This window comes from Fundulus heteroclitus, chromosome 8 (assembly GCF_011125445.2).
Source record: "Fundulus heteroclitus isolate FHET01 chromosome 8, MU-UCD_Fhet_4.1, whole genome shotgun sequence".
Lineage (NCBI taxonomy): Eukaryota > Metazoa > Chordata > Actinopteri > Cyprinodontiformes > Fundulidae > Fundulus > Fundulus heteroclitus.
The window spans coordinates 21,557,013-21,581,945 of record NC_046368.1 but is presented as its reverse complement, the minus strand read 5'-3'; the positions used below and the strand labels follow the sequence as shown (position 1 = coordinate 21,581,945).

At 39.9% G+C, this 24,933-nt stretch overlaps 1 protein-coding gene across 1 annotated transcript in view; it reads left to right on the top strand.

The window, feature by feature from the left end:
* Positions 1 to 24,933, top strand: part of kcnt1 (potassium channel, subfamily T, member 1) — a 49,213-nt gene that overhangs the window by 12,704 nt on the left and 11,576 nt on the right. The window contains exons 3-19 of the mRNA XM_036140349.1: positions 2,288 to 2,367; positions 2,531 to 2,678; positions 3,119 to 3,166; positions 4,885 to 4,933; positions 5,060 to 5,119; positions 5,438 to 5,512; positions 6,393 to 6,476; positions 6,805 to 6,899; positions 10,760 to 10,940; positions 11,024 to 11,188; positions 11,269 to 11,405; positions 15,105 to 15,168; positions 15,303 to 15,411; positions 18,688 to 18,796; positions 22,351 to 22,500; positions 23,023 to 23,252; positions 23,342 to 23,558. Of these exons, the coding sequence (XP_035996242.1) occupies positions 2,288 to 2,367; positions 2,531 to 2,678; positions 3,119 to 3,166; positions 4,885 to 4,933; positions 5,060 to 5,119; positions 5,438 to 5,512; positions 6,393 to 6,476; positions 6,805 to 6,899; positions 10,760 to 10,940; positions 11,024 to 11,188; positions 11,269 to 11,405; positions 15,105 to 15,168; positions 15,303 to 15,411; positions 18,688 to 18,796; positions 22,351 to 22,500; positions 23,023 to 23,252; positions 23,342 to 23,558 (2,001 nt within the window). The remainder of the gene's footprint in view (positions 1 to 2,287; positions 2,368 to 2,530; positions 2,679 to 3,118; positions 3,167 to 4,884; positions 4,934 to 5,059; positions 5,120 to 5,437; positions 5,513 to 6,392; positions 6,477 to 6,804; positions 6,900 to 10,759; positions 10,941 to 11,023; positions 11,189 to 11,268; positions 11,406 to 15,104; positions 15,169 to 15,302; positions 15,412 to 18,687; positions 18,797 to 22,350; positions 22,501 to 23,022; positions 23,253 to 23,341; positions 23,559 to 24,933) is intronic.

The window sequence follows — 24,933 nt, the reverse complement described above, 5'->3', positions numbered from 1 at the left end:
GAAACACGGTCGTTCTGTAATTGCATAAAGAAACATTGTGCAAGGACATTTCTCCTTAAACAGTAATGTATGTTCTGCTGTAAACCAGAGTGCCCTGCAACTGTATTTATTTACCTTGAAGTTTTTTTTTTTTGGACTTTTAAGATGTTACGAACACAAACTTCAACATACTTTATTTGGAGTCTTTATTTTATGTAATAGGCCAACACAAAGAAGTGCATAATTGTGAAATGGAGAGATAATTATGCATAATTTTACATGTCAGGAAAATCATACATTTATCTAGTGCTCAGTATTCATGTATTGGATCTGTTTGTCATGCAATTTCTGCAGATATTAGACCTTATTGAATCCTCTTTAGTTGAATTATTACTGACTGGGTTTAAAAGAATTGTGTCCACACACAATTTCATTACAAATAAAAATCTGAAAAGAGTGGTACAAATTTGTATTTGGGCTCATGTAACTCTTAATGAATACCTTTAATGAAATCCCAGTGCAAAAAAAATGCCTTAAAAAGTCAAATTTTTGTAATTAGAGTCCACCTTGTGTAATTTAATCTCAGTATATAAGTATTCAGCCATTTGTGGGAGAAGGTGCTCTGGCCAGATGGTACCAATATTTCACTTAATGCTCTCCTAAAATGAGATCATGCATGCTGTACATACAAATGCAATATATGGCAAAAAAAAACTAAAGTTGTACATTACCTTGAACACCTCCTCCTCTCCATAGTCAAACATCGTGGTGGCGGCATAGTGCTGTTGGCCAGCAGAGACAGGGAAGCTATCAAGTTGATGAAAGGCAGATGGAGCTAAATAAGATGAGATACTGTGAAACATTAATTTGTCATTGCACACTGCTGTCAGTATAGCAACAAAAATGCATTGGTTCTCGAACAGAGAAATAAAATGACCAAAAATAAATAAATAAACAAAGTAAAAATAAGTCATGGGTTAAACAGTGAGTGAGTTTGAATCTCCTGGGGCAAAGCAGGACCCTGAAGAGTGCAATCCAGGAAGAAAGCTGACAGAGCCTTTAAAAGACTTGAGACTGAGGTGAAGGCTTCTTCTCTTCCAGCGAGGCACTGATGCTAACAATACACTCAAATCTAAAACGTATTCATTTAGATCACACCGTATTCATTTCATTAGAATGGACCAGTCAAAGTCCAGCCCTGTATCCAATTGAAAATATTTAAAAGCAAGTCTTAAAATTGGATTTTCAGTTACATTCTCCATCCAATCTGACTTAGCTTGAGCTAAATTATAAAGTATCAGTAAAAAATAATAATAAATCAGTGTAGAGCTGCATGAGACATACCTCGAAATAATCTGCAGCTTTAATTGCATATTATCATCATACAGTTGTGGGGAAAGATCTGCGCCATGTAAATGCTCGACGCACGTTGCAGGTGTTTATTTGCAGAACAGTTTAAAAACCATGCATGGTTTTAAGACCAATACCGATATAAACTTTATCCTCCCAGATGGGCAAATTGTTTTCCAACAAATACGATTGACAGTTATCCAAAAGTAACCACAGTGTTTAAGATACAACCAGGATACAATCATAAGCTACTACAGTCTCAATTTGGTCTTATCAGGTCAAATTATTAATGAAACTGACACTAACAGGGGAAAATTAACATTTGTACCTTTTTATGTTGCAAGTTTTCACCATGTATCAGTGAGCAGATGGCAGCAACTTGTAATTTTTCTTCCTGTCTTCCCAATTATGCACTACTTTACATTGGTCTAAACCCAATACTCTATTTGTCAATAACAGAAGTAAATTCATAAAAACCTGTTGAAAGAAAATGCAGTTTTGCCTATTTTTTTTCATCAAATGCTGCCATTGTTTGAATTGATGTCAAAGGAAAAGTGGTTATATCTTTTGATTTAAAGAAAATAAATATGAATGTTCTCTTGATCAGGAAGTCTTGACAAGTTAAGAGGTTGTGTGATGAAATAATTAGTCGTTTTTTTTTTAATCTTTTCTTTTTAATTTCCTTCGGGCTAAATCCTTTCTCAAAGCTGAAACAGCTGCTCTTTGATGGCTTATTTCAAACTGCATGATCTGCAGTTACCCCGCCTTGTAATTGGGAAGAAAATGAGACACGGATAATTAACCAACTCTCCTTAGGCAAGATGATTAGAAAAACAGCAGCATGAATATTCACGCTGTATTACCGTCTCTCGTTAGTAAAAAAATCATCTGTGTGGCCTCCATGGTTTGTTCAGCCGATTCTGGCCTGACAGTTGTTCTCCCTGCTCTCTCCTGTTAGGGTGCAGGTGGAGTTTTACGTGAATGAAAACACCTTCAAGGAGCGTCTGAAGCTCTTCTTCATCAAAAACCAAAGATCAAGTAAGTGGGCGGTGCAGCAGGATTTCTTTCAATGTGCCTCCAACCAGTGGCTGTTTGTGCATTAAAAGGGTCCATTAGTGGATCGAAAACTGTTAAGACACACATTTTTTTTTTTAGAAGCTGTAGTGAGGAAAAGCTGCAATGATTTCCCTCTTGTCTGTAGGCCTTAGGATCCGTGTGTTCAACTTCTGCCTGAAGCTGCTAACCTGTCTGCTGTACATAATCAGAGTGATGACAGACAGACCCGGTCAGGGCACGGGCGGCAGCCACAGCCTGGTGCAACAAAACGGCCAAAACGGCAACAACAAATGGTTTGTTCACACCAAAAGTGTCTTAGTTGGGTAAAGTAAAATGATAACACACATCTTTCTCTGTTTACACACTATAAAAGTCAAACTGTAAAAGGAGAGTAACGTGAATTAAACGGTAATGGAGTCCAAAAAATCAATTATTATGTTTTGAATGTTGGAGGTAGAATGTGTGGAGCAAGTGTTTGTGAAGTGATACAAGTCTCTTTTTAAAATATAAATGAGTGCATACAAAAAAAATGTTGTGATTCATTTAAAATGCTTTACTTAACCAAGACATCATTTTAGGTGACAAGAATGTTGAGAAGTTTCTCTTTCATATTTAAGAAACTGATGGGCTTACCTAGCTAAAGTACCAAAGTACAGATTTGTGGATTCATTCCTCTGCCTCTATTTCCTCATTGTTTTAATTTTCTTTCCTGGCCATTGTCGCCGCTTTGCAGTCCCGACTGCCAGTGGAATGGATCAGTGCAGGACAGAGAAATCAACTGGTGAGTCTAAAGAGCATGATTGTTTTCAAGAGATTTCATCTGCTGCCTCATTTTTAGCAGTAATTTTATCGCTTAATTGGTGAAATACATTGAATTCTCTGATACAGTGCCATCTACGCCTTTTGGCACCCGTGCTAGCGGTCTGTTGAACCGCAAGTACATTTATTCAGAGGCACAAAACAAAATTCTCTTCTTACAAAACTACTTTTTTTAACACAACTGTTGTCCCCCGCCCCTCTACTTTAAGTTAATTTTTTATTTGTAATTCATAATTTTATTTGCTTCCCTTGGATATATCTATATGATATGATACTGTTTCTCTTAGCCATTCTTTAAAACTGGAAAGACTAGAGAACATGCCATGAAGACGATGTACGCTAATCATCATAAGCCTAGACACAACAATAGGAAAGCAGCTCACTGATAAAGTTAAAAAACATATATAGATGGTTTAACACAACCGGAGCTGCAGAATTCAAAGGGGTGATATTTATTTTCTATCGCAGACAGTGTTGTATCCAAAACATGAAATAAATATGGTTAGTTTCCAGCATTAATGGACTTCATGCAGACTTCATCTCATGCCACAAATCAGAATACCTCAGATCATGATTTGCCAATAATCTGGCATGCGGTGTATGTAGCCTATCTAAATAATAAAAATAGGTATAATGATACAATGTATGTTTTAGCAATTTATCAATTGCTTTTTGGTTTTATGCTTTGAATATTTAAAATTCCTTTTCATGTTAATGTAGATATTTACAATACAATTTTCATTGCACTAGCTCCAAACCACTATTCATAAAATATCATGTTAAGAATTAAGGGAGAATTAAAGTAACAATAGCATTTACACACACATGCTCAAACACCTATCACCGTTCTTTTGGACACCAGTGCCAATAAAGGGGGCCTACATTACACCATCTTAGGCATGATATGCATGATTGCAAAAAACTTTAACCCTAAAATTAGAGAAATGTAAACCTGAGCACAAGTAAATACCACAACATGGTGAGGGAAGTAAAAAATATCTTTAAACCTCTTTGCTGGAGAATTGCAGCAATAATTTTGGGGTCTTCAAATCTCACTAACAACCCTTTGAGAAGATCGACATGGCGATCGGTTGTTTGTGAGACGTTCCAGGAAAACAAATGTTTCTGTTCTACCGTCACAAACGGGTTCCACCAAATCCTACTGGTTCCACCAACGGTTTAAGGACCACTGCTTTGATCAGATGTGTCTCAGATTAAGCGTCTACAAGGACGTTATGAATGTGGTCACCTCTGTTAAAAAAAAAAAAAAGCAAAATAATAAATCTTAACTTTGATTGTGTTTTTGCACATCTTTAGAAATGGTGCCAAAGTGCTGAACGTCATTTGTGAGGGTATTGACTCTCTCTCTCTCTCTCTCTCTCTCTCTCTCTCTCTCTATCTATCTATCTATCTATCTATCTATCTATCTATCTATCTATCTATCTATCTATCTATCTATCTATCTATCTATCTATCTATCTATCTATCTATCTATCTATCTATCTATCTATCTATCTATCTATCTATCTATCTATCTATATCTATCTATCTATCTATCTATCTATCTATCTATCTATCTATCTATCTATCTATCTATCTATCTATCTATCTATCTATCTATCTATCTATCTATCTATCTATCTATCTATCTATCTATCTCTCTCTCTCTCTCTCTGTTAGGGACTTGATCTTCTGGGTGGAGAGGAAGGCTCCAGTCTGGGCCATACAAGTGAGTCTCAAGAGTGAAGTGTGTTTTCACCCGATGAGGCTCTTTGAGTGCTTGTCACAGACAGCAACAGTGTGTTTCTAACACATTGTTGCTGTTCTTATGAAGTTACCATTTCTGTTTGTTTAGGTGATCGTGGCCATCATTAGTTTCCTGGAGACAATGTTGCTCATGTATCTGAGCTATAAGGTGAGCCGGAGACGCGACAGAATTAAAACACACTCTGCACTCCAACACGATTAAGGCGTCCTATACAATTAATTGCTTTTCACCGTGTGTGACTGACAATTGGTAAGTGGTGCAATTAGCCCAAGTCGTTTGTCACAGCAACAGTAAGGATCTGTTCTAATTGCAGGATCTGGTTGAGGTGAGGAAGTAAGTGGTTGATGTAGATTATAGACTGTGTTTGGAAAAAATGGATCTGTGCTGTGACTCACACTCCTTTGCAGATGAAAAACTGAAAGTGCTTATGCATGTTTTTTTTGTTGTTGTTTTTTTTTTATTTAGGGGAACATTTGGGAACAGATATTTCAGGTGTCCTTTCTCCTGGAGATGATCAACACAGTTCCCTTTATTATTACAGTAAGACTTTTGTCATTTCTGAATTACTCATTATCTTTCTTGTCAGACGGTAACATACTGCTGTTGATTGTCTGCTTTAACGCAGGATAGTCTGTATAGATATTTATCGCTACAAATGAGAAACAAAACTACATGTTAGTTTGGGATTAATAAAGCCCATAACCACCTCTCCTGCTGACCACCTTGCTTAGCACGGATTCAAATCTTGGTCAGTATGAGCTATCTAGTCAAACTATGAGATTTATGACACCACTTGAAATGTCCTGGTGTTTAACATCAACTTCTATTAATGGAAATAAATTACAGTTAAACCCAGCATTATTATTCTGTCCAATTAAGGTAGTCTTTAATTGCAACCTACATCTTTCTTCTGACTAGAAGTAAAATGAATGTTTTGGAGTAGGTCAGCCAGATTCTTGACTTAAATCTGATAGACCATCTGAGGAAGGAGCTAAAGATTAGGGTGATGGCAAAGAGGCCTTCCAACCTCAAAGACTTGGAGCGCAAACACCATAAAACAAAATGGACACATGCAAGAAGCTGGTCAGCAATTATAAAAACAGATTCCTGATGCATCAATTGTTGAGAAGGATGTTTTTTTTTCGACATTCCATTTTTTAAAATAAAGTTGTTTCTACATTTTGCGTTCCTTTGTTATTTTTTGAGAGATGCCTGCATAATTTCCTGTTAGAAACAAACCTCCTGTAACATCAGCATAACTACAGCCAGAAGGAGGATACCTGAGCTTGGTAGAGAAGGAAATGTGTAGTAACCAGAGGAGAAACATTTAAATTACTATTCACATTTCTATCAAATGCTTGTTTTTTTTTATTGGTCAATAAAACTGCAGCTTTGTTCAAATGTTAAACTTTCTTTTTAGATCTTCTGGCCTTCAATAAAGGATGTCTTCATTCCTGTGTTTCTCAACTGCTGGCTGGCTAAATGTGCTTTGGAGAACATGATTGTGAGTGGGACCCATTTTCTTAAATGTGTCTGATGACGATTCTGTTTAACCAGGAAGATCAGCATCGCATTTTACTGCATAGTGTTCTTCAAGGCCTTCATGTTCGCACTGATTCACAGCAACCTGTCTTTTTTTTTTTACTCCCGTGGATTTGTGTGTACACAGAAAGACGCACACTGGGATTTCTGCCTCAGAATGCTGCAGCACGCATTATCTACATGGAATTAGTTCTAAACAAAAAACACAATTAAACGTGTTTTATATTGGAAATCCCATGCTTTTTGTTGCAAAATCAGTTATTTAAACAACGTTATTCTTTATGGTGCAGAATGATGTCCACAGAGCAATCCAGAGGACAAACTCGGCCATGTTCAACCAGGTCATCATTCTCGTCTGCACCCTGCTGTGCCTCGTCTTTACCGGGTAAGGCTGCTTCATCAGTGCTTGTTGGGATGCATCATGGGAAATATTGAATCCTAATGTATTCATTTGAGTGAAAAGGATGCCGAACATGAAGTAAAGAAAATAACGAGAGAAAAGCAGTTGGGTAAGACGTTGCTGCCCCTGTTGTTGATTCTACTTTTTCTTGTGTATTTATACCATTAGTTTATAGTAGGTAGTTGGGGATGAAGAGATTTCCTTCAAACAATGTTCTAGTGTTACATTAAATACACATAAACTCCTTCCCATGAAACCACTAATAAACTCAAGAATCAATTTTTCCTTTGGAATATGAAATTATTAATTTTAAAGCTGCTATTAAACAGTTATATAATGGGTGTGGTATCTTGACATCTACAGCAATGTTCTATAAATACAAAATGGAGCAGTTAACAACTCTTACTATATGCACAAAAACTCTGGTGTTTGGAATAATGTGAGAAAAGTAAAGTTCATTTTCAGTAAAGAGCTGTTTACCCAGTCCAACAAACAGACGTTTGTAAAATCACAACAACTAATCTGTGTAGACTCCATTCTTTATTTGCTAAACACTATTTTTATAATATTGCATTCTCTTTTTTATTTCTAAATATTTACAGTTGAAACCAGATTTTTCATTTATTTATACTTTATTTAACAGAAAAGACTACCTGAAATCTATCAATATCATTTAGAAGTGTCTCCTGGCAAAGATGACAAGCCACAAACTAAACTAAAACACAACACACAGAATCTCGCATGCTTTAAAACAGCAAGGTCACTTATATACACTATATGACTTAGACTTAGACAAACTTTATAGTCATTTTGTACGCACAGAGTGCATTAAAAATGAAATGTCGTTGCATACAGCTTACGACAATGTAATGAGACTGCAATTTAAATAAAATAACATTACAATATCGAGTGCAGCAGTGATGAGAATGTACAATGCAAGAGAAAAGCAGTTTAAAACAAAGTGTGCAGAAGAATGTTCAACCATGTTAATGGTGCGTAAAAGGCATTAATTTGAAAAGTTCAATGTTGGCAGTGCAAAATAATAATGGTGCAAAAATGGCCATAAAGTTCAGTTCTGTGCATGTGTGATGTAGAGTCCAGTTTAGAGTTCAAAAGTCTTAATTACAGCGGGGGGGAAACCTGGAGGACCTGCAGGGGATGCTGAGAAGCCTGTTCCCAGAGGGCAGCAGGGAGAACAGTCCATGGTGGGGGTGTGAGGGGTCACTGATGATGTTACGGGCTCGGGACACACAGCGCTGAGATGAAATGTCCTTAATGGAGGGAAGATACTATATAAAAGATGCTTAATAATATCTTTCACACTGACATTAAATGAGATGAAATGTTTCCTGTTTAAGTCAGTGCTGTGACTCCCGTCCTGGTACTTATAAGAGTTCCTATCACAATGTCCCTGGATGTTCACCAGTGTCAGTGTGGTGTGTCTGAATCCTGCAGAAGTCCACCACCAGCTTCTTGGTTCTCTCCATGTTGATGAGATGGTTCTGTTGGAGCCAGTCCAAAAAGTCCCATGTCTTTATGGACACTGGGTGGTCCTCACTTTTGATGAGGCTGACTATAGCAGAGTCATCAGAACTTGGGAAAATGGCACTGGGGAGATTATGGAAATGTGTGCGTTGTAGCGGGAGGACAGGAACAGTGACAGCACGGTTCCCTGCGGCGCTCCCGTACTGCAGATCAGCCAGTCAGAGACAAAGACCCCTGTCCTTGCATACTATGGGCAGGCAGTGAGTTAGACCACATTGGTCCTCACAATGCTTCAAGGCTTCTGCAATTGGATTAGAGCTTAGTGCAGGAGGTAGATCATGGCCTTAACCCCCCCAACGTCAGGCTGGAATGCAAACTGCAGTGGATCCAAGCAAGGGGGGAAGATGGTTGAAGTTCAACCTCTAGTGGGGCCTTATTCAGACATGAGGTCAGGCCTATGAGCCTGTAACTGCTGAGATCTTTCAGATTTATAGTCCACAGTTGTAATATTTTCCTCAGCTTCAAGCTTATGTCAAACAAATATGCCACAATGCCACACTGTGAACCGTGAAGCACCTCAGAGGTTAATGCAGACCTGCAGTCTGTTGCAACTTGATATTTCTCTTGTTCCTCGCCTGAAGTGTCAAAAGGGACAATATGGCGGGGGAATGTGGCTGCGTGATTGAGTACTCTGTAGCTTCTCTGTAGCCGGGCACCATCAATTCATCCACTTTTATGATGACAGGATGACGGATCAGTACCCTCTCCTCCAGCTGCGATGTTCAATTCCAGCGTCTCTTCCTACTCAACCCACGAGAACATCAGGCCGCTCGGTGGGAAGCATCACAGCGGCGCTACTGAGAGCTAACAGCTCATCTCTGGAAGTGTTGCCTTCCACGGCATCTTTGAACACAAAGGCTGTAAAAAATAAAATAAAAAAAAGAGAATTAAACAACGGTCAAATTTCTGAGGTTTACAAGCAAAGCAGAAGAAATAGAAACAAAACACACACCTAAAAATAGAATTGAAAGCTACAAACTTGGGGTTGAGTGGGTAGCTGCTGGAACAGCTGCTGCCTGTAAAGAAAGTAATTAAAAAATAATAAAAGTAGGAGAAAGTCTAATATATATATATATATATATATATATATATATATATATATATATATATATATATATATATATATATATATATATATAGGAGTGGTAACCTAGTGGTTACAGGATTGTGCTTGTTCTGGGTTCAACTCTCACAGGCTGCCACTCTAGCTCCCTAAACCAGATTGGCTCCCCGGGGACTGCACAGTGGCAGCCCACTGCTTCCCAAGGGGATGGGTTAGATGCAGAGAACCAATTTCATTAAAATACATGTTGCAATGACAATAAAGAAGATCATTATGTGTGTGTGGGTAAAATAAATACCAATGCAGTGCATGTAGACTTCTGGTTTTACAGCTGCAACTTCTGTCAGCTCAGACATTTTGCTAACTTTAAGTGAGGCAGCATCCCCGCTTCAGGGAAAAGAGTCAGACCATATCCATGTATGTTTACATCAGACCTAATGGCCTCAAATTATGTTTGCAGCACTGTTTGCAGTACAGAGACTGCATAAAAAAAAAATACCGTTGAATGCTGGTGGTAATTTTGAGGCATTGGGAAAAGAAACAGAAAATGGGAGCTGCTGCACGGCTGGCTTTATTGAAAAGAGCTTAGGAATGTCACAAAAGTAACAATTTAGGCTCTCTAGCTGAGAGGTTAGTCTAATATTAATGCAAACCATTTCTCTAATTAAATAAGTTGTCTAAAACCGCTCAAATCAGACGTCAAACGTCACAGTTATGAGATTTTCCAACATATAGTGTTTCACATGCAGAGGTTTAGTCAACAGACCTTAAAATGAATTCGTTCAGGGAAGAAGACCTTTTATCTTGGTTAGTCACACTCAAGGATCGCTGCTGTAAGGGATTTTAACCTTGGTGAGTTCTTTCTGTCTTCGGTGAATCAGCTAGAGGAGTGGAGACATTTCGGGGTCTTTAGAAATCTGCAGCGATGCACTGAAAACATTCGCATGATGATTACTCCTACCTGGTGCAGTCATGTTGTTGATTTGCTTGAGGAGTTACTTGTCAAAGCAAGCCCTTGAGCTCGCCGCAAGGAATATATTTTTCTATGTCTCTTTATTTACTACTGAATATCCTTGTTAGCCTTTGCCTGTGTGCACTCTAGTGCTATCTTCCCCGTAAACCCAGAGCACAGATACAGTAAATGGTGACTGTAAAGCATGTGCAAAAAAAATAAATAAAATGGATACTTGCTTGCGTTTGCATTGATTTGCTCGGCTGTTGTCATTGGTCGACACAGCACATGTGGGATTCAGCACCTGGAGCGAGCGGGCCAGAACCTCTCCCTCTTCAACTCCTTCTACTTCTGCATTGTCACCTTCTCCACTGTGGGCTTTGGAGACGTGACGCCGCGCATCTGGCCCTCTCAGCTGCTGGTGGTCATCATGATCTGCGTGGCTCTGGTGGTGCTTCCTCTCCAGGTAGGCGGGTTTTCAACTCTCCGCTGTCGTCCCTGTGTGATTTTTATTTTTTTCTATCATGGATCTGCTTGATTGCTGGGCAGTTCGAGGAGCTGATCTACCTGTGGATGGAGAGACAGAAGTCCGGAGGGAACTACAGCCGCCACAGAGCTCAGACGGAGAAACACGTGGTCCTGTGTGTCAGCGCACTCAAAATAGACCTCCTCATGGACTTTCTCAACGAGTTCTACGCACACCCCAGACTGCAGGTGCCCGACAGCGTCCGCGCGCGCGTTACTTACGGCAATGCGATGCAGATAAGCACATGATCCTGTGACAAATCTTTAAGGATTACTACGTGGTGATCCTGTGCCCGAGCGAAATGGACCTTCAGGTGCGGAGAGTGCTGCAGATTCCCCTGTGGTCTCAGAGAGTCATCTACCTGCAAGGGTCTGTCCTCAAAGACCAGGATCTCCTGAGGGCAAAGTAAGTGGCGCCCTCTGAAAAGTGTGGAGGGGTTCTCGCCGCCTCAAAGTCATCTGCGTATCGGTGTGTGATCACGTGCTCATTAGTGAGTGAAGCTGAGTGAATTTGCTTTGAGTGGTCAGTATGAATGGTAAACTCATAAATTCGGTGAGTTTACCTTTCTGAGAATAAATATATTATCTTCGTGCATTCCTCTTATTCCTTTCATGTGGGGTGCAATTTGGAGTCATTGACAAAAATAACTTCAATCAGGACGGGTAGATCCGTGACAGATTTAGGACTGATAAAAATAATGCATTTCATGTGACGTGACTGATGTGATTTTTTAATACATACCGGTGCCTACCTTCGCATTGTGTGTCAGCTTTAGTCAGACGTTCTCTCAATCATTTACTGCATTTGTTGAAAGTATGATTGAAAGATGTTAGTCTCTGAGCTAAGGATGTCCAAGTCAGGATTTTTTTTTTTGTCCCAGATATGGATCCCAGTGATTAAAGATTAGTTTCCCAGCCTTATTCTTTATGGGAATCAGCGCTATATGCGTGCAGTTAAACGGTTGTGTGGTCTATATCGGTGATTGTGACGCACCTAACTCTCTCACTGATTAGTGAAGGATGTTGCAGTCTCTCCTATCAATTTTTCTGACAGAGACAGATGTTTTCTTCAAATCAGATTTTCTGCAGGACAGCCTTTTTGTGCTGTGCTTAACTAAGTTAAGAAAGCTTCAATGTTCTGATGAGGTAGCACCTGTTACGCACATGGGTTTTTTTTTTTTTTTTTAAGAAATAAAGATATAGCATATACCTGATTTGACATGTACAGCGACAGTCTTCTATAAACTCAAGTCCTTTTTCCTGACAGGTTGTCATGCAGAGCGGTTTTCTGAATTCTTTGGCTAATACTAGCATGTTTACTCTCTATTTTGATCATTTCGCTTGTAACATATTTCAGCGTGGTTGCCCACAAACATGCACGGACAAAACGTGCAGAAACAGTTGTTTTCCCCTTCCTGAACTTAACGCTTTAATTTGAACGTCGCAAAATTTTAAGAGCGGTGTTAGACAGGCGCTGTCTGTGCAGCTCCACCAGATGTGTTGTGGATAGCTTAGCAGGAAGCTATTGGCTGCCTCTCTTTTACTCATTTCCTATGACTAACTCGTTAGTTCAATAAAATGGTGCGTAATAGTTTTGCAAGCCGCCCACATGGAAGAAGCCCGTGATTTTGAACAACTGTAAGACTGAAAGTACACCAACAGATATTAGGAGTTGATTTTGTCAGGGACTCTGATACCAATCATTTGGGGAAGAAAAAAACAAAGTCTTGAGTGGGACGACGATGAAACACATTTGGACATCTGGACTGGTAATCCATTTGCAGGATTATTTAAAAGGTGAAATGGATACATTCATTTTCTATCCCTTGTGGGGTCGTGAAGGTTGCTGGTGTCTATCTCCAGCTGTCAATGGGCGAGAGGCGGGGTTCACCCTGGACAGGTCACCAGTCTATCGCAGAAATGGATACATATTGTTCTTATTTAATGGTTCATTATTTAGTTTTTGTGCATTCTACAAGTAGTGAGCTTAATTGAATACTCAGCAAAGAGAAGCGTACTGATGTAGCACCTCCTGCCACTTGTCGGAAGTGCAGAGTTTTGTTTCCTGCCTGTTTTGCTTTCTGCACAGCTCGGGTGTATGGTATGATGTGTCTTTGTTGCACATGTGAAGAAAAGGGGAAGGACAATGGGTCAAGGTTGATTTATAGCAGGGGTGTCAAACATACCGGCCTGCCACGTTGTCCTGTCTGGCAATGTGGCAATAAGAATTGTTGTCTTAATGGCAAAAAGAGCTCATCAGATTTGACTTTCACAAGTGGAGCACTACTGCTTTTGCCATAGTGCTCCGCTTGATTTAAGAATGTGAATAGTTTTATTATGATTCATGCGGGGAATATCTCAAATGATATGGACACTACAATGGGAAAGTAGAAGAGGAAAGAAAGAACGAGAAGAAAAAAACAAAAGGTGAAAGAAAGAGGAGATAAAAGGAAGAGAATGATAAAACAATTATTGAAAAAAAACATGTACTTCGTTTAATTGAAAATCTGCGGTTCCTATATTGTCCACGAGGGGCGCTGTGTTTTAATCAGCAGATGGTAGCACTGAGCTTCAAATGTGAAAAATTGATTTCAAATCATTTCTTAATTTTTATCTGTTTGATGTATTTTGTCATGTAGGACAGTGTTTAAGTTCCAAAAAATGTGAATAAATGTTTTTCAACATTGTACATTCGCTGTGATCAGTTCTTATGCATAATGCACAAGTAAATGTTTAACAGAGTAAACGTATTGTTGAAATTGCACATACTTTTCTTAAAAACGCTGAGGTTATTCATAATATATTGTGTAAAAGTGAAATTCATTTAATATAAAAATCAACATCAAGTCCACATTTATTAGTTCTATTTAATCTTTCAATGAGTTAACTCGTGTGGCCCTCTTGAGATCAGATTAAGCTGAATGCGGCCCCTAAACCAAAACGAGTTTGACACCCCTGATCTATAGGATCTATAGGGATATGGTATTGATGATGATATTGTCATGCCTGTTGGTCTGCATCAAAGGGTGAGCTCAGACAAATTGAAAATATTGTGGTTTTGGTTTGATCTCAGATGGTGTTTCATACATCCAAAAAGATTGGTTAAAGCACATCAAATGTGTGATTCAATTGCAAGATAAATCTTTTTAGATGTACATTCTATCATTCCATTTTTAAGAAACTGGCTTGTCAGAGGTATTGCGTGGTTTTATACAGTGTGAACATTTGTTTCTATTCATTGAAGTTTGTTTCCCCTATATATGAATTAACTGGTGAGGTTGCCACTTTCACACAAAGGTAAAGGTGATCTTTAGCATATTTTTTTTTTATCCTGGAGGATTAGGTATTGAGGCTATGAGAAAGGAATGAATGCTGGTGAGGGGAATAAAAGCCTGCTTTCACTGCGTGTCAAGCCAGATGTCTTTCTGCAGCATCAGACTTCATCTCTAGCTAAGTGAAATGCAGTACAATGAAACACAAGATCGTAAAGCACCTTTAGATTTGCTTTGCAGAGTTACAACCAGCCCTAAAAGACCCAATCTCGCAGATAATCGAGCGCAGTTTAAGTCTCCTGAGCGGCAATGGTTGTTACAGAGTTATGTGGCTTAATGTGGCTCTGTAAAGTTACATTATTTCTGTCGGGATTAGTCATTTGTTACCGAGCTATTTAAAGCGTTGCAGCAGGTACAGCATTCAAAATGATTGCTATGATGGAAACGGGTTACATAACACCACTGTATACGTTTGTCAGGGTCTTAATAGAGCAATTAGAACCAGAGGACTGGGTGTGTGTCGTGCTTACATCCTTCATCTGGCAGCGTTTCAAATCCTCCCACACTTGTTTTGCATTCTGCACTCCTCTGGCAGTGTTAATCGTATGCAAAAAAAACGGCTCCACATTCGCTGAACATTCAATATACAGCACATTTCAGCTTGTTTGCATGTCTGGCTTTACGAGTCAAGGCAAAACTGATCACTGAAGCAGTAAAAGTTTCTGTCATCACTTTACAGTTTGAAACAATGTCCTTTGATGTGAACACTGTGTGGCAAAACTGATTGCTTTTTTGTGACTTAGTTCTATAACGATGTCTCTGTATGTCTGCAGAATGGATGACGCAGAAGCTTGTTTCATCCTGAGCAGTCGTAACGAGGTTGATCGCATGGCTGCAGTAAGATAAACAGCAGTTAATGTGCTCTGCTTTAAGTTTTTCAACATTTACAAGTTACGTAATTGAATGTATTCAGTGCTATCTTGAAGAAGCAGTCGTCCATTTAGTGAAAAATTTGCCATTTTTCCTCTTAGGACCATCAGACCATCCTGAGAGCTTGGGCCGTGAAAGACTTTGCTCCAAACTGCCCTCTCTACGTGCAGATACTCAAACCTGAAAATAAGTTTCATGTTAAATTTGCAGGTGAGATTTTTATTTTTAAAACTATCTGTCCTTTATTTGAATGAGAAAAAATAAGGCTCTTAAATGTGTATATTAAGATGCAGGTTATTATAAAAGTGCTCACACCGCCTAAACCTTTTTTTTTTTTTCACATTTTGCCAACTATTCAAAAGTTCATGAATGGGAAGTGGAAGGTTCAAGGACTCTTTATTGTCCCCGTAGGGTAATTTGTTTTGCATCTCGCTGTAAAAGGCAAACAATTAAACAGCAATCACTCAGACACAAAAATAAAATAAGAAAAACACAGCAGGTTCATCGCTTGTTCAGGAGAGCAATAGCTGCAGGGACAAAGGAATATATTAGCTTATTAGTCTTACATTTTGGCTGGGCGTACCTGCGCCCTGCAGGAGGAAGCAGGAGTTTACCAGCCAAAAAAGGATTTACTGATCCTTAAGAATGGAGCGGGCCTTGATGAGAGTTTTGAGATGGTGAATGGTAGTGAGGTCATTCAGGTTAATACCTGCAAATTTGCTGGTATAACTGCACACTCTTACAAGACCTGGCAGTCTTTTTTTTTATGTTTCTGAGGGAGATGGAGCCGAACCAACAAATAAAGGAGAAGGGTGAGGATGGATTCAATAAAACAAGAGTAAAACATCAGCATAAAAGTAGTATCAACATTAAAAGAAGCAATATGGTATGTGGTCTTGAAACCCTTTTCTTTTTTTTCGTTTTTTTTTTTTTTTTTTTTTTTTTTACAAATAGGGAATCTGAAAAGTCTGGCATGCATTTGAAATCATCCCCCTTTACGTTGATGGCCCTGAATAAAACTCTGTGCACTCAGTGCTATGATCCTCGGGTGATTCGGTTTTGGTTTTCATTCGTTTTTTTTGTTTTGATCACTTTTGAGTTCTTGATCTTGATTTTTTTTTCAAAAGCTCTCACCACAATAAGTTCATTTTCTCAGTGTTCATTATTGTTAGAGAGGCGTTAGATGGGTCCATTCCTTTAGATTTAGTTTTGTGCTTATTTCTAGTGTTCTGTGGTATTTTAGTTTAGTGTTAATATGTTTACCCCTTGATATGCAGTTTTCCTTTAGTCTGTTTTAGTTCCCTCTCTGCTAATCATTTATCTTTCCTCAGTGTCCCTGTTTCACTCTCCTCCACAGCAGTTCTGTATCCCTCTGAACAACTCACCCGCTCCTCTGTATTTAAGCTTTCTGGTTGTCTCTGGTCATTAGTGGTTGCTCCCGTTACTCTGCCCGTGCTCCGGGTTCTGCTCTTCTTGTGATTTCCGCTCTAAGTTCTTCTTGTTATTTTAATATCTGTAATGATTGGATCTGGGAATCTGATATTCAAGCCAAACAGCCAAAGAGTTCATTGAGGGGAATGGGGTAGATGACAGGCAGGAAATGGCAGCAAAGACAGGAAATGGTTGATGGCAGTCTGGACAGTTGAAGATGACTGAGACTGACTGACCAGGGGTCTCACTGATAAATCTTGTGTGGGTCTGAAATGTGTACAAAAGTTGGGATCTAAAAAAAAAAATTATGGGAAAATGTGAGGTCCTCACGGCAGCTCTGATATAGGGGTACGCTTATTTTGGAGATGGGGGAAATTGGCTGATGATAAAGTGGTGAATCGCAGCCAAACTGCATGAGGGTTCCTCTTCGACGATCGATTTCACTCCATATCAGACATTAATCATAGATCGCCTTGATCATAAGCATCCAAAACCACAGTGTTATCATTCTTGCACTGGTGACACTTAAGTAGCCTATACATATGGGACCTTTCAAATAAATAAAAAAATGCCCATAAGCCATCTAAAATCTTAAATAAAAGTCCACAAGACATTTTATCTACAATAACATTCCTCTCTCCAGCGATCTCCAATGTTCCACAGATCAACAGGTTATTGTGACGACATGTGAGGCAATTAGTTTAACTCCTGTAAACAATCAAATACACTAATGCTGCTCGGTGAATGCATTGGCACTGCTGGAGGACCGTGCAGATGGGAGAGTTGAGGAAACACGGTTTCAGGGATCAAATATCCCGCTTTTGACTCTGAGCATTGCGTTCTGCTATAACCTACAGGGGAAAGTGGCCTCGTTTACTTTTTACCAACTTATTTTAACAACTTATGTTAATGTGGGCATCATAGTTTCTTTTACCTCTGATTTTCACATTTATTCAACTTCTATTTATTCAACTATTAAATTTTTCTCACAGTTTCTTTGCCTCTTTTCCGTGGTTGCCACGTCACCATGAGGGAAAGAAAACCAAAGAACAATCAGCTGACCCATTTTTATTTTTACGTTAAAATTCATGAGGTGCTTTGCTTATGGTTGAATCTGGCCGTGTAGAGGACAGAACCTGAGGCTGAACCAGGTACGCAAACGTTCGGGTGCAGCTGTCATCTATAAAGCAAAATTGTGTGCTGGTGTGCGTGCACATGGCTCTATAAATCAGAATATTTATTTTTGTTGCCGTGCGTACACTTTTAGTATGGATTCCACGCAAAAGTTTTATAGATGAGACCCGAGGTGATTAAAGTGAGCAGGCCTGAAAAGAAAACAGTCTAAAGAACGAGGCAGGAGGCTTAACATAAACAGTCCGGGTCTTGGCCAGAATCAAAACCCCACTCTTTGTGCTTGGGTGTTTTACAGGACTTCTTTTTTTTTTACATTTTCTCAGCAAAACCAGACCCTTCACTTTCAAATAAATGCCAGACTTTTGGAGTGCATGACTAATAATAGGGCTCTCAATAGATTTTCCCACTTCAGCTGTGGAGCTCGAGATATTGTGTTATAAGTGAAAGTCCTCAGAACATTCTCCCTGACCTGTCTGATATGTTTCTTGGTCTTGACGATGCTGTTTATTCACTAATGCTCTGTAAAAAAAAAACTCTTCAGCCTTCACAGTAAAGCTAGATTCATGCTGGGATCAAATCCCACACAGTTTACTAATTAGGTGGCTTTTGATGGCAATTTTGTTGTCAAGGATTTAGGGGTTTCACAGTAAAGATGGTCGAATATAAATTTAATTTGTACAAATCTTAAAATGTATTTCCACTTTGCAATAACGCACAACTTAAGGTTTGTGTATCATAATTAAATTCCTAGAAGTTTCTGGTTGTGACCTTATGTGTGGAAATGTTCAAGGGGTATGAATAGTTCTACATGGCACTGTATACTATTTTTTAACGAGAAATCACAATGCCCTACAAAGTTATGTTAGTTTCTCACTGTTGCACGCTGCTGTGTCCCTCCTGTTGCATGTTTTCTGATTTCAGATCAGGTTGTGTGCGAGGAGGAGTTCAAGTACGCCATGTTAGCCCTCAACTGTGTGTGCCCTGCAACTTCCACCTTGGTCACGCTCCTAGTTCACACCTCCCGCGGACGGTCAGTCCTCTTGTATAACCTCCCAAGGCCGTCTCATTTCTCCCTAGTGTGACTGAAAGGTTCAATGTCAGCTGATGTTTAAAAGAGGCTATAAAGGAACTAACAAAAAGCCAGCGCACAGAAGAAAAATCTTGGTAATTGTAGAACACAGCAGGGCATGAAAGGAATTCGGCAAAAGGGAATTCAGCAAGCTAAATTGATTTTTTTTCTATCCTTTTCTTTTCTTTCTTTCTTTTTTTTTGCCATGAGTTCTCGATAAAACAGTTTGAAAAGCTCTCTGGTGGCAAATGATTTTTCTCAGCGTGTAATCTGACATCTGAAGTCAGTGAGTCTTGGCTGATGCCATGAGTCTCTGCACTCAAGGAAACATATACTGTCAAAATCAGATACTTGCCTCCACTGCACATGAAGACGTTAAGATGGAGGGAAAAAAGACATGTTTTTTTTCCCCTCCCTTAAAGATAACATCTCATCTTGGAATTAAAGAAGGAGATTTTAATGTTGTAATTCCAGAATGGACAGAAAATTCATCCTACTAGCTGTTATGACCATTGCTTTAAATGGAAAAAAAATTAGTGGCGGTATTCCCCTTTATGCCATACAAAATGGGACAGAAAAATGGGTTATATTTCTATAACGATCTATCTTTTGACCTATAATTAATGGTTTATTGTACAGGATTTAAAAAGAACAAAGCCAGTTTTAATTTAAATTCACATGAGCCACTTTTATCAAACTCCAAGTCTCATGGTGTTAACATGGACATGAAAAATAAACTGTTATGGTTTCCGTCTGTAAAATATAATTCTTGTCAGTATTAAGCCTGTTCCCAGCAAACCCATATCTCACCCAGTGCTGGGGCTCCGCCCACAAGCATCCCGCTCTGCTAGAATAAATAAGTCTTATTCTAACATCCCTTCATAGGATGAGTCCTAGTTCTGAAAATCTGTTGTCTGATTTTGAAACATTAATATTTAGACGTTATTTTGGAAATAAAGTGGAAAGGCTGACTAAAACTGTATTATTGTTCATTTACACCACCCGTGAGCTTATATTTTATCTGAAAATATGTCATAGGTGTTGTTACAGCGTCAGGTCCCCTGTTGGACGCACTAAAGCTAGCTCGTCCAAACTCTGTTTTCTTGTGTAGTGAAGGACTATTAAGATACTGCTGTTATCATTTAATGCTGCCCCAGTTCACGTCCTCTCTGTGCACCTTTGGAGCCAGGTAAACAGTAATGGTTGTTTATCGTTTGCAGTCAGAGAAAGACAGCAGAGAGCAGAGAGACCCACTCTGCTTTGTTTTCATAAACAAAATGTATTATGCGTGTGCAAAGCTGCTGGCATTTCTGCCTTGGATTACAAAGCGGGATGTAAATATAGTTTTTAATCTAGTCTTTTTTTCTATGAAACTGTTGCACTAAAATAACTCCTTGAATTTGATTCACGCACAGCTTGAGTCACTTATTCACCTCGCTCACAGTTTGCTTCTGATTAGCCTCTTTGGTAAAATTTGATGTCTGTAGTGTGAATTCAGGTAATGTATAAAAATTCATGAATTTCATAAAGTGCATTTGTAGTTTTAAATGTGTTTAGAGTTTTTTTAATCACATTTTGTCTTGTCCAAAGCCTCTGCTTCCTGCAGCCTAGATCACAAGTGCATAAACAAATCTACACATTACATGATGACATCTAGCGGCTTCGTCTAGCGGCTTCGTCTAGCGGCTTCGTCTAGCGGCTTCGTCTAGCGGCTTCGTCTAGCGGCTTCGTCTAGCGGCTTCGTCTAGCGGCTTCGTCTAGCGGCTTCGTCTAGCGGCTTCGTCTAGCGGCTTCGTCTAGCGGCTTCGTCTAGCGGCTTCGTCTAGCGGCTTCGTCTAGCGGCTTCGTCTAGCGGCTTCGTCTAGCGTAGGGTGACCATATTTTCATTTGGGAAAACCAGGACACTTTGGAGCGGGGGGGGGGGGGGGGGGGGGGATCTCTGTTCCCATGCATAGAGATGTCTGTGGCATGCACTCACTTAACATAGGCCTACGTAATCCTACAATAACATGATATTTACAGTTGGTTTATTAAAAATGCTTTTCAGTAAAAGTCTACAGCAATAACTCCAATAACAAATGATAATTTTATTCAAAATGTATTTATTAAAAAATGCTTAACAATTCCTGTAATGAATGAATAGCACAATAAAGGCCTCCCATTTGTCTCGACCCGGTCTGAAAGCGGGGAAACTCTTTTATAAATCGTCGGTAAACATACATTTGCGCTTCGGCATGTTGTTAGCGTACTGACAGCCACGCTATCTATCTTCTGATTAAGAACAGGGCTGTCCGCACTGACGCGGCTCAGGGATTACGTCACACGAAGCGCCGTGCGCAGTGCCCTAGTGCCTGTCAATTTAATGGTCCAATGAAGGTAATTTAAAAAACAGGACATTTCCTCACTTTCTAAAAAAAAAACCGGGACGCCCGGGACAGGACGTGAAATACGGACATGTCCCGGGAAATACGGACGTTTGGTCACCCTAGTCTAGCGACGTCCTCTAGCGGCTTCGTCTAGCGGCGTCCTCTAGCGGCTTCGTCTAGCGGCTTCGTCTAGCGACTTCATCTAGCGACTTCATCTAGCGACTTCATCTAGCGACTTCTAGGACAGCCAATAGCAACTTTCCTTGCTGGGGAGTTGGCAACAGTGCAGCGGAGAGTCCGCGCAGCTCACAGAATGCGTATGAAGCGCCAAAGCGGACAGAAGCTGGACTCTCGACGGGTCTCGCGCGCTCTCATTCAGTCTGGCGTTCACTCTCCTATGATCAGTCTTGCTTGTTTCATCCAGCTTTTGTCCACTTTGGTGCTTTATATATATGCGAACAGTACGCTTGAGTATGTGGAACCCTTTAGCATCCTCAGTAATTTCATTTGAGGAGAAAAAGTATTCCAACCTTTCCTTAAACTTTGTCCAGTCCTCAGCTCCCTCCACAAATGCAGCAACAGTCCCCTTCTGCCAGCGCTGCTCCTCCCTCCCACCAGTGTTTTAGCCGCTGGGCCTCGGTAGCCGCCTAACGGCCCTAAGCTGCTAATAAAATATAAAAAAACTGTCTCACCCATTTCAAGCACAGTTTACCTGGTCGTCAGCTAACATGTAAACTTTAATCACATTATTAAGCACTTCTTGTTGTTCTGAACTTTTATCTTGGGAAAAACAAAACAAAACCGGGACAGCCTTGATGGGGCAGGGAAAATATAGCCGCAACCCCTAGTGTAATGATTTTAAAAATTGTCTTTAAATTCTGGAATTACATTACAACGTTGTCCTCCCCAATTCAGGAAGGGTTAACTACAAAGCGATGAGTGTGCTAACTACACGTTAGCTCACGCTAGCTGCTTCAATAAAAACATTTGGTGTAAATCAACCAGAGAGAGAGGGGGGGGGGTTATTTTAACTGTTGATCTTTTCTTTTTATCACCAAAAGATCCTGGGGTTCAAACCATGTCTTCACTGTCCATGTGTTAGATTGATTAGATATGGATCCAACAGCGTTGTGTCTGAATCAATTGCAGAGAAGGACAGCAGTCTCCAGAGCAGTGGCAGAGGATGTATGGATGTTGCTCTGGCAACGAGGTGTACCACATCCGACTGTGCGACAGCAAGTTCTTTGGAGAGTATAATGGCAAAAGCTTTACGTACGCCTCCTTTCATGCTCACAAGAAGTGAGTTGACATCTAAGCTAAATTATCCTCCCGAGAGGCTGGCAAGTGGAGATTTTACAGGCTTTGTTTGGTTTAATTGTTTCTTTATGTACTTCATGCTTTCTTTTCTTCGCATTAAATGACACTTAATCAGGCTGAGATCAAGTGACTTCATCTCAGGAACAGTTTAAATCAAAGCGATTTCTGAACTATTTTTTGCCAGAATGACAGGATACCTGCCAGCAGGAGTATCAAGGAACGTTGTGGGCATGAAAACCAGTTAATAGAATGTATGTAGGTGAAACTCATCAAGCTTTTACCCACAAGGATAATATGAACCCCAGATTTCTAAGAGGATTAATCCTCTGATTTTGCAACCAGTTCAGATGCTCATCCTGCTTTTAACATTTTAACTTCTGCAAATACCTTTTCACTTGCTGCCCCATATTTGTCAACACTTTGCCAGCCCTCTCGTGGTTAAACGATTATTATCTTGTTTTCAGCTGTAGTAGTTTTTGCCAACTGTGGGCATTTGGTCTCCAGGTATGGCGTATGCCTCATCGGCATAAAGCGAGAAGACAACAAGAGCATCCTGCTGAACCCTGGTCCGCACCACATCATGGCGGCCACAGACACCTGCTACTATATCAACATCACCAAAGAGGAGAACTCAGCCTTCATCTTCAACCAGGAGGAGAGGAAGGGCCGTCCTGCCGGAGGACTCTACGACGGGCCCTGCCAGCTTCCTGTGCACAGCATCATCGCAAGCATGGGTGAGAGAGACTGCCACCAAGTATAAACAGCTGGACAGGCTGAGGTAGTCCATGCAGTGAAGTGTGAGGCAGAATGGTTGTGTTTGCAGGTACCGTTGCCATGGATCTTCATAATACAAGTCCACCCAATATATCAGGGGGAAAACTGGTCCCCCCTACCGTAAACGGGACAGGCAGCCGCCGGCCCAGCATCGCTCCAGTCCAAGAAATTGCTGACTCGGCTTCGATCCTGCCATGTGATCTCCTAAGCGATCAGTCAGAAGACGACACCGTCTTCACAGACGAAAAGGGACGCTCGTCCACTGAGTAAGGACTCTGTTTTTCTCACCCGCTCCAATCCTTAGTTATAACAAACAAAAGTCCAATCAGATCTTTAAAAATCTTTAACCGGATGTAGAAGGGAAAATTCCAGCATTCGGCATAAATGCTAATTTCTGGGAGTCAAATTTAAATTGTCACATTTTTTTATGCATATTCTTTTTTGTAACGTATGAAAGTGACTTGAAATGAGTTTTAAGAGTTTTACCCAAATTAGACTTAAAATATGCTTACTCCACCATGTGTTGTGTCTTTCATGTTTTTATTTCACTCTTGAAGTTGGACTTAGTACGCCTTCTGTTTTACATTTACCTCTGAAAGGTATTCTTTAGAGACGGTCAGATTTGCAGTATGACACAGCAGCTCAGAGCAGATATGCAGGGAGTCAAACTGTGAGTGAAAATCTTGAAGATACTTTGGTCCATGTGGTTTTTGTCTGCATCAGGAAATTATGTGGCTGTCATTTCACTACATTTTACTTACAGGGCACAAAATCCGACTTTATTAACCCTTAAATATTTTGTTGTGTACTTGGGATCTCTAGGAGTGCAGAAAAGGGGAATTTAGTCTCTCCGGGTGCTGTGTAGATATCATTATATTATATTTTTCAAGCAGTTAATTTTTCTCTGTTCCCTATCACGTTTGTTGAAAAGCTACATCCCAGTATTTGCTGCTGAACCGTTAAACAAGATACCAATTTCATGAATACACCATTTTTATTTTATACAGCAATTTTGTAGTCCAAGTTTAAGAATGCTAAAGCTATACGTGTATATGGTGTGGTTCTGCGGGTTCTCCTCTGGCTCTGGGTCAGACTCTGGCTCTGAACATGTAAGACTTGATCTTGCATTTTCCGCTGTTGACATCTTCTTGTCAGTTTGGGAATAAAGAGCTTCTGCGGCGCTGGATAATCATATCTCTGCTATCAATCTACAAAAATGGCCAAATGGGGTGGCGTGGAACCTGGAGGGGAGCGGGGTATGAAAGAGACGGTACCAAAACGAGTTGCTCTCAAACACACCGCAGAACAAGGGCAAAAGAGGGGCTTGTGGGAAAGCAATTAGGAGGAATTCAGACCAAAGCATTGCAGTTTCATCTTATATGGACCACAACTGAATGACATTTGACTTTAAAAGGAAGGATTTAAAAGTGTGACAAGTACATTTTCATACTCACATTTTCTCGTGGTACATCCACAAACTTTAATGCAGTTTATTTTGAGTTTTGTGATAGACCAGAACAAAATTATGCAAATTTTTGATATAGAAGAAAACGATAAAGGATTTTAAAACCTTTTACGGAAAAAAATCTGTAAAGTGTGGCAGGAATTTTTTTCTGAAAAACGTTCCTGCATTATGCTACT